Source organism: Apteryx mantelli, chromosome 30 (genome assembly GCF_036417845.1).
Source record: "Apteryx mantelli isolate bAptMan1 chromosome 30, bAptMan1.hap1, whole genome shotgun sequence".
NCBI lineage: Eukaryota > Metazoa > Chordata > Aves > Apterygiformes > Apterygidae > Apteryx > Apteryx mantelli.
This window is the reverse complement of record NC_090007.1, coordinates 1,759,409-1,775,604: the sequence shown is the minus strand read 5'-3', so window position 1 is coordinate 1,775,604 and position 16,196 is coordinate 1,759,409. Positions and strand designations below refer to the sequence as shown.

The window sequence follows — 16,196 nt, the reverse complement described above, 5'->3', positions numbered from 1 at the left end:
CTGGGGGGCAGGACCGGCCCCGGGGAGGCAGGACCGGCCCCGGGGGGCAGGACCGGCTCTGGGGGGCAGGACCGGTCCCAGGGGGCAGGACCGGCCCCGGGGGGCAGGACCGGTCCCAGGGGGCAGGACCGGCTCTGGGGGGCAGGACCGTCCCCGGGGGGCAGGACCGTCCCGCCCCGGCCAGGCTGCGGGGCCCGGAGGGAGGCGCCGGCCGAGCGGGAGCAACTTTCGCCGCCCGGAGCGGGTCTCCCGGTGCCGGTGCCGGCCCGGCAGCGGGGCGCCCCGAGGGAGGCACCCGCCTCCCGGCGCGGTGCCCCCCGGTGCGGCCCCGCCATGCCCGCCGGCTACCCGCAGCGGGCCCTCACGGTGCTCCTGCTCTTCGGCACGCTGGCCGCAGCCATGGCCCTGCTCGCCTCCAGCCTCATCTTCCAGCTGCCGGCGGGTCGGACCGGCCCCGGTCCCGGTCCCGGTCCCGGGAGCGGGGCGCTGCCGCCGCCGGCGGCCGCCGTGCTGCTGCCGGTCTCGGCCGTGCTGGCCGCGCTCTGCCTGGTGCTCAACGTGAGCTGCCTCCTGCTCTGCCTCCTCCACGGCTACTTCAGCACCGAGCTGTGCCGGGGACAGCCCGGGCCCGAGCGGTGAGAGCTGGGGGGGCTCCGGGGGCTGGGGTGAGGCAGGGGGATGTGGGGGGCACCGGGGGCCGAGGGGGCCGGGGATACTGGGGTGCTCTGGGGCATCGGGGTGGCTGGGGGGGTGCAGGGGAGCATCCAAGGGGTCGTGGGCACTGGAAGCCGCGGACCTCCGGGGCTCTTGGGGGGCCGCAGGGGAAGGGATGCGCAGGGGAGGGAGGGTGTCGGGGGCCTGGCGGGGTGCAGAAGGGCTTGGAGGGGTGCAGAGGGTCGAGGGCCAGGGGTGCAGGGTGCCACAGCTCCCGCAGGGCCAGGCCGCCCTTGCAGGGTGCTGTCCCCGCCATGGGGGCTCTCACACAGCCCTGCCAGCCCCATGCGCTCTCCTGCAACGGGCCCCGAGATCCAGCCTCTGCTCCGAGCTCCCCCAGTCGCTGCATCCCCCTGCAAACGGGAAGCAGCAGCTCGAGGGAGATGCAAGGAGCTTAACCACTACCGCGGGGGTCCGGGGCGCAGGGAGCCTGCACCCATATTCGGCTGCGGGGCCAAAGCAGGGCATCGCTCTCGCTGCAGGGATCCAGGCCTCGAGGAGACGTTCGCCATGGGCATGGCCCCTTGCGAGCAAACTTTCCGGAAAGCAGGAGAAAGTCCTGGCAAGGCGTCGCAGCACCCAGGAGCCATCCCGAGTCCTCTCCCTCGGCAGCGGGAGAGCCGGGCGCTTCGGGTCGCTGCTGGGGCGATTTCAAAGGCGACTCGCACAGCACAAAACGACTCTAGGCCTGAAATCATTAACCCTAAGACATGTGTTGACTTAATCATTACTAGCACATTTACACTTGCAAAAATGTTTCTGAAACAGTCCCTCTCTCCTCCTTCTGCCGAGAGCTGGGCTGGCGGCTTCTCTGCCGGGGCTGGCCCGGGCCCGGCGCCAGCTCCTCACCTGCGCTCAAAGAGAAAAGCAACTTGCAAATGAATGGGTTTAAATGTGGAAACTGCTCTGTATGTGGAGGTCCCTCAATGTAGCTCATGTGATGGCCCCCACGGGACCATTTTGGGACCACTCTGACTTCAGCAAGTCAGAACTCATTTAGAGGAAATTACAGTGTTTCAGCATTTGGTTTTGCCCCTAATCAGACAAAACCTTTAATGCATAATGCTCCGTATGGAGTATGACATCTGGAGGCACTCCAGCAAATGAGAAATGTCTCATCTCAGCATCTTCCAAGCGAAGACGATGCTTAGTGTGCTCATTAACAAAGGAGAGCAAAATATTTTTGCAAAACCAAAAATTCCCATACTAAATTTTGCTCTTTGTGGGAGCTGAGCTTCTGCTGGAAGACCATGATAGCAGAAAATTCCCAATCAGCTGTAAACTTGTCCTAGATCTGGTGTTGAAAATGAGCATTTTACAGCCCAAATCAAAGTTGTGAAGTTCATCTTTGAAACCCCTAAGTGCGAAACAGGACAAGCAACTAATTAGGCAGCTGAATGCAAAGTCACACGTGTAGAGACCAAGCGTGCTGGCCGCGGGACAGGGCCGCACTTCGGAGAGCGGTGACTTGCTCAAGGACTCGCGGGTCAGCGCAGCCATCGCACAGCAGCAAAGCCCCGCGAGCGCCTCTCGCCGTTCCCAAGCAATCTGATTTTAAATAATATTCCTGTGCATCCCTGCAAAGCTCTTTTGGGCTGGCTTCGATAGGCAGGAGCCTTGGGTTCCCGTCCCAGCATCATGCTCTTGCTGGTCTCGGGCAGATCACTGAGTTTTGCCGTGCCTCAGTTTCCCCAGCTGTGACCTGAGGGTCACACTCGCGTTTGGCAGGAAAAGGGCAGGTTCTTGCAAGGGGGGAAATTTCATTTGCGGGCAGCACTCGGCGCCTCGGACAGGGGGAGCCGGCAGGATGTATATGCTATAGCGCTGGCAGCACGGAGGGGCTAAGGGGGCTGCCCGGTCCCTCTCCCCCGCGCCGCCGCTCGCTGCCGTCCCCCCGCGGCTGAGCTGGCCCGGCCCCACTGGGCTCCGGTTTCATTAGGGAGCCGCTCACGTCCCCAGGACCTTTCCCACGTTGGGCCTGTCACAGTGAATTACCGCCCTGCTTCTCAGCGCCGCGCTCGGCGGTGGGAGCCAGCTCCGAACAAAGTCCTTCCCCTCCCCGCTAATCCCCCCCCGCCCCGGCTCAGGTAATTAATAAAACAAAGTGGCTGCTCTTCGCCGCCGGGCAGCGAGGAACAGGAGCGGGGCCAGGGTCTATTAACGGCTCCTGGCGGCAGGCTCCCCGCGCAAGCCGGGGGGAGACGGGGACGTGCATCCCTCGGACGCCTAATTCATCCCAGAGAGGGGGAGAGCCGGCTGCTGCAGGGGAGCAACGCGAGGGCCGGTCCTGCCCGGAGGACTGTCCGTGCTGCTGCCCAGGCAGTCGTTTCCAACCCCCCCCCACACACTTCCCCGTTACTCTCTGGGGCCTTTGGAGGTGCCCAGCAGGGCCAGCAAAGCCCCATGCACCTCCAGCCCCCCAAGGCAGTCATTTCCAGGGACAGTTTGCAGCTTCCCAACATCACAGTCCCACCAGCATCTCTCAGGGTGCTTGTCTGCCACCCGCAGTCGCTTGGCATCGCTCCTCCGACCTTCACCCCGTCCCCACTGCGCCACGTCCCCTAACGACCACGTCCCGCTCTCCCAATTAGCAAAGGCAGCCTTTGGTGGCAACGGCCTCCGAAGCCCAGTGAGGCGAGCACAGAGGTTTGCCAGGTCAGTTTGGCTCCGAAGAGGGGAACGTGCTCAAGCAGCTGGACGAGCAGAGCTATCAGGCGCTTTTCAGCCTCTGTGCAGGGACTGCGCCCGCAGAAAGAGCGCGGCACCGCGGCCGGGCGCAGGGGCCAGGCGCTGCGGTGCCGCAAGCGAGACAAAGGCCCTGCTGGAAAGGGACTGGTCTTTTGATGTGTTTTATGCACAATTCAAACACCAAACCACATCCGAACAAAAGGCCTGGAATCCGAGCTGAGCAAAGAAATCCAATCCCAACACTGAAAACGCAACTTGGCCTTGCTTAATCCAGTGCACCAGCACTTTACTTTCCATTCTTTTCTTAAAAGGGGAGAGGACTTGACTTGCCTCCGTTTTGTTCCTTGCTTGCTCTTCAGTCCCTGCAATAATCACCTGCAAATAGCCCTGAGCCATCTCTCCCTCTCCCCAGCACCTGGTTTCCAAAACAGAGCTAGAACCAGGCAGGAAAGGTTTCAAAATTCAAGTGATCTTAAAGTCTTCTCCTATTCCAGAGAGGGACAGAAAGTCAACCGGCCCAGAGGTGTGCGAACCAGCAGCCGGGGGTGGGGGGGGGATCCCCCAATTCAGCAGAGGTCCATGTGCTTGTGAATCCGTTAGCTATGCAGAGCTGAAGTGTTTTGGGTCCTCAGCAGGGACCAGGGCATCACACACTTCTGTGTGCTGACACCAGGGCCAGGAGACTACCTCAAGCTGTCTCACCCACCAGAGCCAGCTGGCAAAGTATTTTTCTCACCTGTTTTGCAGGGCAGATTGGTTCCTCCTGGACAGCCGGACGGTTCGCCACACTGCCATCGGCTTGTTCTGCTGTGGGGTCTCAGTCTATCTAACAGGCAAGTGCCCGTTCCCTGCCAGCACAGCCCAGCCCAGCCTGAGCTTGGCCCAGCAGGGACTGTGCGTTGTCACCCCAGGACACACGTCCCACACTCATTGCCAAGTGTTCAGGAGATGCCGAGTTTCTACTTACAATCAAGTTTGTTTTGCAAATGTTTTTCACCAACTCACTGCAGCAGTGCAGATGCCCCTCGCTCTGCTGGGGGGTGCAAAGCGCGAGTCTATCAGCTTTGAAGCAGACAGACCCTGTCCCACGAGGTCGAGCGAAGGGTAGAGGCTTAGCAGCACCCCCACGGGAGCCTGGCTCGGTTCTGGTCTCACCCCAGCTCCCACTCACCTGTGGATAAATAATGCCGATGCCCCAAGGGGCACATCCTGCTGGAGGGCGAAGTGCTGGTGCCTGGCTGCCGACAGGAGGTGGCTGGGCTAGGGAAAGGCTGTGTTGCTCAGCTCGACAGCACAGAGGCCGCGGTATCGACGTGGGGCTGAGGGCCCTGGTAGCAGGCGGCATTTGCAAAGGTGAAGGTCAGGGGGAACAGAGCAAACCTGCGAGGTGGTTTGGAAATAGGCTTTACTGCTGTGAACGCCCTGCGGGCTGTGGGGAGGGAGCTCCAAGGCACAAGGGCTCCCCAGCACAAGCCTTCGCACTGAGAGCGGTCCCAGAGCGGAGCACGTCTCCTCTTTCTGTTTCTCATGACCAGCCTTTGCTAGGCAATTTCTCGGGCCTGAATTTTGCAGGACAAATGCATCACTTCAGTCCTTCAGGTTTCCCAAGCTATATTACACTCTCCCTTCCTTCCAGCTCTTGCCATCTACATGCTGCTGCTGTTCGAACTCGAAGCTGGCATTGCCAGCGCCTGTATTCTCTCCTCCGGCATCATTGTCCTGTTGATCACGGTGACGCACGCCCTGGTACGGGCATCCCAGGTTTCACGTCGCAGCCACTCCGAGGTCTCTCACACCCTCTACGAGAACGACTCTGCTCAATGTGACGAAGCCTCCGCCAATGATCCGAACAACAAGAATGTGGCTGCACCCCGGCCCCGGCCCGAGATCCACCGGGAATTTTCCTTCCCTCCTTTCCTGGAGCGTAAATCCCAGCTGGACTCCACGGCCAGCAGCAACCTCACCTCCTCAGGGAGCCCCAGGCCTCGCTCTGAGAAGGAGAGCTACAACCTGCCCCGAACGCACAGGACGCTGTCGGCTGAGTCAGGCCTGCTGCAGGCACAGAGCAAGCCCTGGAACGGCGTCACCCAGGAGATGAAGAATATACTGTCACGGAAACCTGCAGCCTCGGGGAAGGATTCAACTCTGGTGTGAGTGGAAATGGGACCATTTTGCTCCAGCTCATCAGAAGGCAGCTGTAGCAGCAGGGCCAAGATCTGCATTTCTATTTAGAGCTTAACATAGATCATGTCAGAACCCACATGTCGAGGAGCCTCATCAGACAGGGGGATGACTGCTTTTCCATCCTCCGCCCTCCCGTGTGGAGGAAGAGACTTTGGTTCTCTCCCCAGTCTGGCTACATTAACCTGCCTGGTGAGCTCAGAGAGCGGGCAGAGCCACGGAAGACAAGTCTGTGCAGCTACGGCCTGATGTTTTTCCACTTCTTTTACTGAGAAGATGCAGCCTCCACTGAAACCCAAAAGTGCTCAGCCATCTGTCCTGAGCCCCCAGTGCCTCCTGCCAGAAAGCGCAAGTACTAAAGGCAGAGCTTGTTTTTGTGAAACACAAGCGGGGTCAACTCACTCCGTTACTGCAGCCCTGCTCTGATGTGACGCTTTGCTGGTGACTCACAATCCCGGTCTGGCAACAGTTCCTGGTCATTCGGCAATCAGTAAAGCATTTCAGGGAGCAAAGGGAGGTCACTGACCCACGCAGATCTCCTCTAACCTCCTAAATTATTATTCTGATAATACACCTGTAATCCTGAGCACAACCCATGACTACAAAACAGAGTACTTTTGGGGGGAACTGGGTTGAGCACTGCTGTGTGTTATTTACTGGGCTTTGGAGAGTCCAGGCTAAGCATCTTTCTATGATTTCAGGGTCTTTTCTCCACTTTCCTCCACAGCCCAAGAAAACCGCATCCTTATTAAATTCTTCAGCAGAGCAGAGTTGTTGGTTCCAAGGAAAGATTAACATTGAAGTTACATCGCTTTTCAAGTGATCTCCAAACTATGTGTACAGCTCTGCTTTCCACTGTTTGACAAGGGATGAAGAACGTCCAAATTTTTTTTGAAGAGCAGGACAGTTTCTTTTTCTCTTGAAAAGCTCTAAATCTGCATGTCTTTGTTTTGCTCCCTGCCCTTTGAAACACACAGAGGCAGCAGGCTCCAAGACCCCCCCAGCCCAAGTGAGCAAGAGGGAAAAGCTTTAGACAGGACTTTCTTGTTTTTTCTTTTTATTGTTCTCACTAAAACCAAACTCAGCAACTCTCTGGCAAACACATGAAAAACTCTCCTTGCAGAATGCCTCCTGAACAAGGCTGAAGTGTGCCTATTTCAAGTCTTTTTACATAGTCCTCAACAAAATACTGAAAGCAAGACCTAGTTTTTCTGAGATGTTTCTGTAACCAAGAGGTAGACAGAAAAATGCCTCATAGCAGTCTGCCATCAAAAAAAGAACAGGACAGGACAAATGCAGAACAATCTCATCTCCCTTTTGCAAAGTGCTCTAAAGAGGGACACAGCTGCTCCCTAAAACATCCCCAAAAGCAGGCCTGACCCCAGCAGCAGGATAGGCCTGCTCAGGTACAGCACCTTGGTATTTGAAATGGAGAGGGCAGGCAGAGGCATCCGCGCAGTTTCACTGATTGAGCAGGTTTCTCCCTCCTCCAGGCGGCTGGAGAACACGGAGCTGCACTCAGGACAAGGCAGAGGATGGCCAGTCTTGTCTGAAATCAGGAACTGGCTGGAGGATTCCTGGCTTGTTGGGCAACAGTGCTGTAAAAAGAAAGAGACAGTCACGTCCAGCAGGCAGGAAGGACGTCAGCAGCTGTGGGAATGTGAAGAACCGGGGGCTCCCTCAAATAAAACCTCACTGCTTGCAGCACGAGAGCAGCTTAGACAAGCACAGCTTATGGACAGCCATGGGCGTGCAGACTGCAAAGCAGCATACGCCAGCCTCCGTGGGCGTCGAGAAAGCAGTCTTCACAGCCACACCGCACGCAAGCGCCACTAGGAATTCTCTGTTGGGCTGAACTGAGTGTGACCCTGCCACATGAGGAATTAGGAGAATATGGAACCTGTACCACGAATGTCTAAAACAGAGTCATTCTGCAGAGACAGAGGCACCCTGTTTGCTGTGGTGGTTTTTCAGGGATGAACATTCAAAGCTGTTAGTGGGGAGCATGGGCATTTGGAAGTTTCTCACTCCCACACAGGCAGGCTCCAATACCAAGAAAGCTTTTAGGAGAGACAAATACACTAGACTCAGACCATCTGCTAGAAGATGTTTTAGTAGCTGTAGCTCAACTGCAAACATATGAAAATGCATCATCTTTCTGCTACATCTGTCAGCACCACTTATCTCTCCAGATCTTTCTGGGACTCTCCCCACAGAGAGCCACATACACGACAAAGAACAGCACCAAACGCAGCCTCTGTCCTGCTCCATCTCAGTGACACCATCACACTCCAAATGCCTTTGACATGACAAACATCTAGCGTATTACAAAAACAAACAAACATCCCTTTTCAAATAAGGAAATAAATTATTTTGCAGTTATCCTTTTGTAAACAAGATTATTTGCTTCCCAAGGCAAACAAAACCAGAGACTCACTGGAAAGCAAGCAGCGTATTCTTTAAATAAGTGTGGAATCACATTACTGAGATAGCTGCTTGGCTTATTTGTACTGGGCTGCGTTACATCACCAAAGCCTCCGTCAGCCAGAATAACAGGTCGTTCAGATAAACAGGTAGGGCAGTAATGGAAAGTCAGTGTCACACATCCCTTGCTACCTGCGGCCCTGAGCAGAGTTCAGCTGATCCTTCATGGCTATGGCGTGTTTGAGCAGACTGTCAATGCTCTTGAAATACACGCTGCTGTCAGTCATGTTCTTTATGGCACTGAAAGAGAGAGAGGGGGAGGGAGGGAGAAGGAGGACTGATTAATACTTTCATGGGCATCACTTTTAGTGTACACACACCCCAGCATGAGGGTACTGTTAATAAGAAGCCTCAGCTTTATACGGTGTTTTGCATCTTCAGACACTAGCTAGTGGGTTGATTTACTGCAGGAGATTGGCAGGTCTGCACTGCACACGTGTGGGGAGAGCTGGCACGCTAACCGAAGTGAAGCGGCCAAGTTTCACGGTAACAGTTCAGAGAGAACTGCCTCACGCTGACACACTTCCACTCCGACCATGCTCTCTCCCCGGCCAACACCAGGCAAGCAGCAGGGAGGCACGGACGGCCTCTGCGGTGCTTCTACCACACTTGCAAAGCCTGTGCCCGCTCCTCGGAAGGGTCTCCTGTACCTGCAGGCGTACTCCACGGTGTAGATCGCTCCTTGGCTTTGCTCCTCCCAGCTCTGCATGTCAGACTGAAAGCAGATCACAGAACAGGGAATGAGAACGAGGCATCGTTAGGTGCACACTAGACAGACGCTGTCTTCAGCAGTGCAGCCCTCGAGATACGCTCTGCCGGCCCTGCCCAAATAAGGGCTGCGGCTGCTTTTCACAGGAAATTGCACTTGGACTCTGTCTCCCACTTGACAGCTTGTGACATGCTCTGGGCTCCGAGTGCCATGCACTAGTATTTAAAAGAAACATTCATTGTGTGTATTTCTGGAAGTGCTACTGCTTCGGGCCAATGCTTTGGATGCTCTAGCAAAATTCCCCTTGGTTGTAGATGTGCCCATGAGCCAGCCGAGAGCAAAGGCACGACAGGCTCCTAGCAACCAGCAGCTAAACTGAGTGTAACGGACCGGCTGGAAATTTCAAAGCATTCAGCTCGCCTGGCGTCTGGTCACGCAAGGCAGCTGATCAGAACTAACGCAGCTCCTGGCGAGTCCAGTCCTCAGTCTCGCATGCAAAGCCAGGTAGAACAGCTTCTTTCGCAGCACTAAAAGTTCCCTCTCTCATAAGCATTTTCACAACCGCAGGCTTCCCTGTCCTCCAGTCTGCTCTGAAACTCTGGCTGTCTGATCCCAAGTAATAGTCAGCATTTAATAATGAGAACATCCAGAGTGCCTTTCCTTTCAAGGGATTACAAGGAGCCCTGTAAACTTCACACAGACTCAAGCAGAACTACACGCAGCCAATTCTGGCACGGGAGATAATTGTACACGGCAGGTCCATGGAAAGGGAAAACCAAACGAATGCACAAATCACAATGAAAACACAGCTGAACTCAGAGGTGTAGCTCAATAGATAACTTTTGAAAAAGTCCTTAAGTAGTTCAGGCGCTCTTTAAAATATGTTCTCATGGGAGCTAATTCTCAAGTCTATTCTGCCGACTCTAGTTACAGGCCAGAGGAAATCCAAGGGCCTCTTTTTGTGACTGAAGGAGGTCTGGTAAGAGCTTGGACTGCATCCAAAATCCCTTCTGCTGTTCAAAGCCTGTCCTGCATCGGGACACTTGACCACATAGCTTTAAACTACAAAAGAAACAAGTCTCTGCATGCAACTCTGGGCAGTTCTCTGCAGCAGAGGGTCCAGGACTCACAACCCCACACACTGTCCTCCAGGGTCCACGCCCATCCCAAAGTCCAGTCACGTTTTACAGGACCATATCGGTTGCTGAGAACACACTCTGCTAGTGGAGGTAGCTGCAAAAGAAGCAGGGATCTTCCCGCAGCTTCTCACCCTGTTCTCTCCAAGAGGTGCCAGCAGATCTCTGGCGATCTTTAGGAGCCTGGCATCACACTGGCTCAGTCACATGTGTCACCAGCGCAGCACTTGCCTACTGCTCTGGTGAAAGAGGGATTTGACCCACAAAGGGAAGGAGACTCCAGCTAATGAATTATCCATCCCATTCCCTCCAGCAGCAAGGCAGTTTCTGGATAATTCAAAGCACCGATCGTCAGCTTGCAAAACCCAGCACAGGATGAGGGCACAGAGGCAGAGCTGGAAAGCTGGAGACAGATGGCTGCAAAGTTCCTGTGAAAAAGTGGTGGAGATGATAAAGCCAGTCTGGTACAACAGCAGTTTTCCTTTGGCCCTGGAGTTTCTGAACACCAGTAGATCTTAATCATTATCCTGTATCAGAGCCAGTGATGTCCATTCCCAGCATTTCCACCACTTCCTGGGATTTTCATGCCCTTAATTAGGAACAAGAGTCTTTCCCTAGAGCTCCTGACTTCTTAATCTTTTCGTGATGTCCTTTCTTCAAATTCCCAGGACATGTCCTTGGATGCTGTTAAATAGCTAAAGCCAGCTATTAATACACAGTAGCACTAATGATGTATTACTGTTGCTCAACAGTAAATTAATGGGGAGATATAAGTTCTCAAAAGATCAGGGGAAATGCAGAAAGGCTGCTTCGTGCAGGGCGGGAGCAGGGCTTAGCAGCACTGCTAAGACACATGGAGGCAGCCAGGGCCTTGCATCGTGCTGCATCTTATCAGCGAGGCGGTAAATCCGCCTGGAGAGTTTGAGATGGTGAAGAAGGTATTAAGATTATTTTAAATCAAATCAAAGAAAGTTGCTTGTTGTAAGGGCATGGAGGTGACCTTTTCCTTGCATAAACTTTTTCTGCCCCTCCCTCCCAGTTTTTCCTAGGTTTAAGCCCTTTGGGAATTTCAAAGATTGTGTCTTAGTAGAACTCTGCCAGCCAGAGATGAAGTTGCTGCATGGGCCAAGGAAAGCTGGAAACCACCAATAAATCTTGTTTCCTTTTATACATCACCTTCATCTTGGGACTAAATTACATGAGAATGGATCCACACAGAATGTTCCTGTTTCTTCTTTTCCATTCCGAAGAATTAAAACCACCTCTGTTTAATGCCTTTGTTCTGATCTAGATAAAACCTGACAGCACTTTCACGGTGCAGAGCCCTGCTGACACCCTCCCGTTCCAGTGTCTTGCCACAGAGCCGATGGGCTCTGGCAGAGCGACCCAAAATATCCATCCCCATCTAATTGAACGCTCTGCAGTGCCGATGGCCTTGTCAGGGCCCCGAGCCCATCCCTCTCTCCTGGGGGTTTGGCTGCCTGGGCGCAAGAGCTTGACAGGCCCAACCTGTTCATCGCAAACACCAATGCATGAAACGGATAGAATGAGAATGAGATCAAGGACAACAGAGATAACGGGGGCTCGTGGTCAGGTTATCGACTGGCAGTGCAGTCAGGATGCCCATCTAGCCGAGTTATGTTTAACCCTCACAGTTACGACCAGGGCCTGGCAGGGAGGAGAACGTGCTCCCAAACACGATCCTGCAGCCTTGGAAGAACTGAGCTTTAGAGCTGATGAAGCTGGGAGAAAAGTCACTAGCAGCAGCTCTGGATCTGCTGTTTCAGCTGCAACAAGTAGTTTTCCTTCCATTTTCTCTCAGCTCTTGCCACATCAGTGCACCATTAAACAAGCAGGCAGGAACCAGAAAATTGTTTAAGAAGCTGAAGGTGCCCATGGTTTGGGCAAAAAGAAATGGACTTAAACAGCAGCAGGTACAGAAACTCAGAGCAAGCATCAGGAAACGCTTCCTAACACTGGAGAAGCAAACAGCCAGTGGAGCAGCGCTGGGGCAGTGCCCTGCTGGCTGTGGCCGTGGGGCAGAGAGCACCGTACAGCTAGTTCACCTTTGCCTTGACACCCACTGCCACTGCAGGGAGACCTCTTTCTCGTGTTTGAGGGCAATCACCACCCCAGCGAGGGCTGGCTTGAACAGGAAGGCATCAAAGACCAAAAGCATCTGATGCTCGTGACGGCTGCAGTCACACAGGGATGTACAGGGCCCTCGCACTCGCTGCTGGAATCCCCAGGAAGACATGACCTCCTTTCTCACAGGGAGGAAGCAAAACCAGCAGCAATTTTGTCTAAGAAAGGAGGATTCTCTGGGATGGCAGCCGCCAGGAAATGAACTTAGCTGACTCAGGGAGGTCACAAAGCACTACAAATAACTGAGAAGACAAGCCTGCCTAGCAGGAAAAAGGAGAGAATCAAAGATTTTGAAAGCTCTTGCCAAGCACACACCCTACTGCCTAGCAACACGTTCCGTGTCCGGTGCATTCACCGAGCTGTCGTTTCCATTAGCACTTCTGTGCTGCCCCTCGCCCCCATCCCCGTTACAAACTGTTCCGTGATGGAAACTGATCTCTTCCCTCTGCATGACTTGTCATACAATTTGCTCAATTTCCTTTTGTTCTGGACACATTCCCTGAAATTGGGACTATTCTGATTAAATCAAAGCAAGTGACAGCTCAGGAATAATATTACAAACCTCCTGTATCCCAGTGATGCAATCATATCAGCACGTGCTATACATACACATACATCTCTATACACCTACCATTGCACACAGGCACGTATACAAAATGTTAATAAATAATTGAATAATAAAGTGTCACAATCCAGGTTAATTTGGAAACTAGGGCTGTAAAGCAAAGGTGAAAAATGGGGCCCGACAGTGCATTAGCATAGACATGAAGCAGTAATCTATTCATGAGACATCACTCCTAATGAATCATGACTGGCAGGAAAGGAAGAAGGACAACAAGGCTGGCATTAAAGTGCCTGTGCTCCGTGCTCTGGAGGAAAGTAGGAACACAGCTGTGAGACGCGATTCATTATCCTGCTTTGCCTCTTGTGGGCTCTTTTCACTTGTTTCTTCACCCTCCTCCTTATTTTATGTAGGAAATAAAAACCTCGCAGTGTAGCTGGGGTAATAAGATTTAACATCTCCCTCCTTCCCCCCTCTTCCCCCATACAAGACAGACTACTTATTTCTTTGTCTCTGTGCTCAAGTCCAGTGGCGAGAGCACAGGGAGCAGTCCAACTCCCCAATTCTTTTCTCACATCTGCAGGTGAACTTGCAAAGTCACCTCATTCCTCCAGCTCGGCTGGACCGCGGGTCCCAAGCACACCTCGCTTGCCTGCCCGCTGCCTGCGCCCCGATGGGCGATTTCCTCCCTCCCCCCGCCTGGAGGCGGGTGAAACGGGCACAACCGGCCAGCTCAGGAAAGCAGCCTGTGTCCGACTCTTTCTCATGCCCAGCCGAAGCGGGACTCACCTTGTGCTGCGCAAGCTCGGGAAGGGATCTCCTCACGTGCTCCTGCAGCCGGTACAGCGCCACGGACGGCTCGTTGGCCAGGACATACATGCTCTCGGTGAATTTGTCCGTAACTGCAACAAGAAAAACAACCGAGTTAGGGAAAGTGGGGAGAAACAGGGAGGAACACAGGACTGCAAAGGCTCCCTTGAAGCACTGGCACCATCCCCCATGCAGTCTCCGAAACCTGCCGTAGGCATCTGGGCTGGAAAGGTTCAGAGACCACCCGCCGCACACCTCCCATGCCACAACCGCTTCAGTACCCTGCAGGGCTTTTATGACAGAAGGCCCAAAGTTTCAAAAGCCACAACATGCCAGAGAAAAAGAAGAGAGATCAGAACAAAACCCCAAATATTTTGGGTAACTAGTCTGTTAACGTGAAAGCAAAATCCTGTTAAACAGGCAGTTTGCATTCCAGCCTCCCCATAACAGGATGTGCAACCAGCAGCGAGCTCAGCAACAGCCAGAGACAAACCACACCGGGCTGTCACTGATCCCAACAGTCCTATCAAAGCTCCGGTTGCGCTGGTATCACGGACCACTCGGATTTGACCCATCGTTGGGCCCTTCCTGACCCATCTAGAGGCAGCCAGGAGATGGGAAGAGCCCAACCACACTCTGACGGGGAAGCTTAGCTCCCATTCCCACCCCGCACAGCTGCCCCGTCTGGCTGAGGGCGGCGGGGTGCCGACAGCCCCGACACCTCCCGGAGTGCCGGTTCGGAAGCTCCCTGTCTGGTTACCAGCCTTTCAGGTCCGGCCCGGCCCAGGGCCTCTTGCTCTCTGCGTCTCAGCTGTGCCCCGTGGGGGACTCGTTCTGCTGCTCCCCTCAGGAAACCTCCCCCAGGTGACAACATCACCGAGGAGACATGGTGGCCACGCAGCAGGGCTCGGGAAGCTGGGGTGCGATTCAGGACCCGCTGCAAACCAGCCGCCTGGCCCCGAAGACGCCGCTTTCCCTCTCTGCACCCTCTTCACCTGCCTCCACTCCAGCCTCCCTATCGACACCGCGCGCTGCGTCGGGCCAGTCTGCCTGACACCCTCCATAAGGGAACACCAGTGCTCTGCGTTTCAGCGCAGTCTTCACAGGCCGAGTTTTACACTGCAGCTTTGATCTCTTTCTCTGTGCATTTGCAAGGCATATGCTCAGGGCTCATAATACCTAATAATTAAGAGATCGTTTCGTTTTTTATAATGGGTGTGGGTTTCCTTTAATCACAACAAAAACGGGGGGCCTTTTCATCACGCTGCAGTGGAATACCTTCTGGCTTCTGCAGAGTCTTCTATTTTAAGGAAAACAATTCTCTTCTTCCAGAGCTTTTATTTCAGTGGCGACTGTTCAGATATTGCAGTTTTGTTACGTTGGCGGACACGCCGCACCTTTTGAACGCAAATGTGACTAAACGCAAAACTTTAGGAGAATAATTATATCCATCTTTCCAAGCTCACAATCCTAAAAGGGCTGATACAGCCAATATCCATCTCCCTTCCAGATACGAGTTCTTGCAGTAGGTGTGAATCCACACAGCTGGGCAGGTAAAGAAGGGCGGAGTCAGGAGAGGAGGAAGCCACATACCTGGTCACCTGGCAGACAGGAACGCCCTCCTGCATGTTTGCTATCGAGCACGCGAGACCCCATGAGAAAGGAAGGCACCCACAACGGTAACGTTTAGTGTTAACCCACCTTCCCGAGAGTCCTGATGCTTGAGGAGCCCCTGACTATTTGGGATCAGTGTAAATCGAGCACAGCGGATAGCTATTTACCATCTGCTACTGAGGTTCTTTGCTTCTTCCTCACTTTAATGGACATAGGACCCTGCACGATCTGCAGCTTGGTACAAAAAGGGGCAGCAACTTCCAACTTCCAAATCCACACCCTTGGGACACTTCCCCATTGCTAACAAAATTATTACCCATTCCCCGCCTTTCAAGTTTTCGAGCACCTCCCCGAGCCCAGCGGGTTGCTCAGCCCGCGACAGGGACGGCTCCGGCCTTGGCCGCACGCTCCGTGCTCCTGTGTTTTCCCCAGTTCCCGCTCGCGCTGGCTTAATCCGGGCTGCAGCCCCTCGCTTCTGCAGCGCGACGCTGCAAGTGGTTTAACGCAGCGAGAACAGCAGGGGACCGAGACGGCCAAAAAGCAGCAGAAGCAGCTAAAAGCCGGTGCGTCACCCCGGGAACAGGGCAAGGCCCGGGCAGCAGCCAGGCGGCGAGGGGCAGCCCCGAAATCCCCCCGAGAGGGGGGCGCCGGGAAGGGGAGCGCCGGGGGCCCCGCCGGGACTAGCCGTGTCGCGGCCTGCCGTCCCCTATCCCGACCTGCAGTGCCCTGTCGCGCCTGGTGCTGTCGCTGCATTGCCCTGCCGTGTCACGACCCGCAGAGCCCTGTCGCGACGAGCCCTGTCGCTGCAGCACCCTGCCCTGCGGTGACTGGTCCTGTACGGCCCGCAGAGCCCTGTCGCGACTCGGCCTGTCGCTGCAGCTCCCCGTCGTGCCCTGCTCCGTCGTGACTAGCTCTGTCACAGCCGGCAGAGCCCTGTCGCGACTCGGCCTGTCACGGCAGGGACCTGCCCTGCCCTGTCGCGACTCGCCCCGGAGGCGCCAGGCCCGCTCTCACCTTTCTTCACCTTCAGCTGCATCTCAGGCTCCTCCATGATGATGATGATGATGATGATGATGATGATGCCGCCGCCGCCGCCGCCGGCCGCCCGCCCCGCCGCTACTTCCGCTTCCGCCGGCGCCCGCTGCAAACCGCC

The 16,196-nt window shown here is 54.8% G+C and overlaps 2 protein-coding genes across 2 annotated transcripts; one reads left to right on the top strand and one right to left on the bottom strand.

The window, feature by feature from the left end:
* The first annotated feature begins 333 nt into the window (after positions 1-333).
* On the top strand, positions 334-6,417 carry TMEM221 (transmembrane protein 221). The gene is made up of 3 exons (XM_067312859.1): positions 334-635; positions 4,150-4,235; positions 5,039-6,417. The coding sequence occupies exons 1-3, from the start codon at positions 334-336 to the stop codon at positions 5,554-5,556; spliced, it is 906 nt and encodes a 301-aa protein (XP_067168960.1). The 3' UTR covers positions 5,557-6,417.
* Positions 6,418-6,635: 218 nt separating this feature from the next.
* BORCS8 (BLOC-1 related complex subunit 8) lies at positions 6,636-16,107 on the bottom strand. The gene is made up of 5 exons (XM_067312858.1): positions 16,058-16,107; positions 13,409-13,521; positions 8,718-8,782; positions 8,200-8,307; positions 6,636-7,181 (listed from the first exon to the last, which is right to left on the bottom strand). Exons 1-5 carry the CDS (start codon positions 16,092-16,094, stop codon positions 7,139-7,141), a joined length of 366 nt encoding a protein of 121 aa, XP_067168959.1. The 5' UTR covers positions 16,095-16,107; the 3' UTR covers positions 6,636-7,138.
* Positions 16,108-16,196: the final 89 nt, after the last annotated feature.

Coding starts and splice junctions, on each gene's coding strand:
- TMEM221 (XM_067312859.1), top strand. CDS start 334: ATGCCCGCCGGCTACCCGCAGCGGGCCCTCACGGTGCTCCTGCTCTTC. Junction 636..4,149: donor GGACAGCCCGGGCCCGAGCG/GTGAGAGCTGGG, acceptor CCTGTTTTGCAG/GGCAGATTGGTTCCTCCTGG. Junction 4,236..5,038: donor GGTCTCAGTCTATCTAACAG/GCAAGTGCCCGT, acceptor CCTTCCTTCCAG/CTCTTGCCATCTACATGCTG.
- BORCS8 (XM_067312858.1), bottom strand. CDS start 16,094: ATGGAGGAGCCTGAGATGCAGCTGAAGGTGAAGAAAG. Junction 13,522..16,057: donor GCAGCTGAAGGTGAAGAAAG/GTGAGAGCGGGC, acceptor TTCTTGTTGCAG/TTACGGACAAATTCACCGAG. Junction 8,783..13,408: donor CCGAGCTTGCGCAGCACAAG/GTGAGTCCCGCT, acceptor ATCTGCTTTCAG/TCTGACATGCAGAGCTGGGA.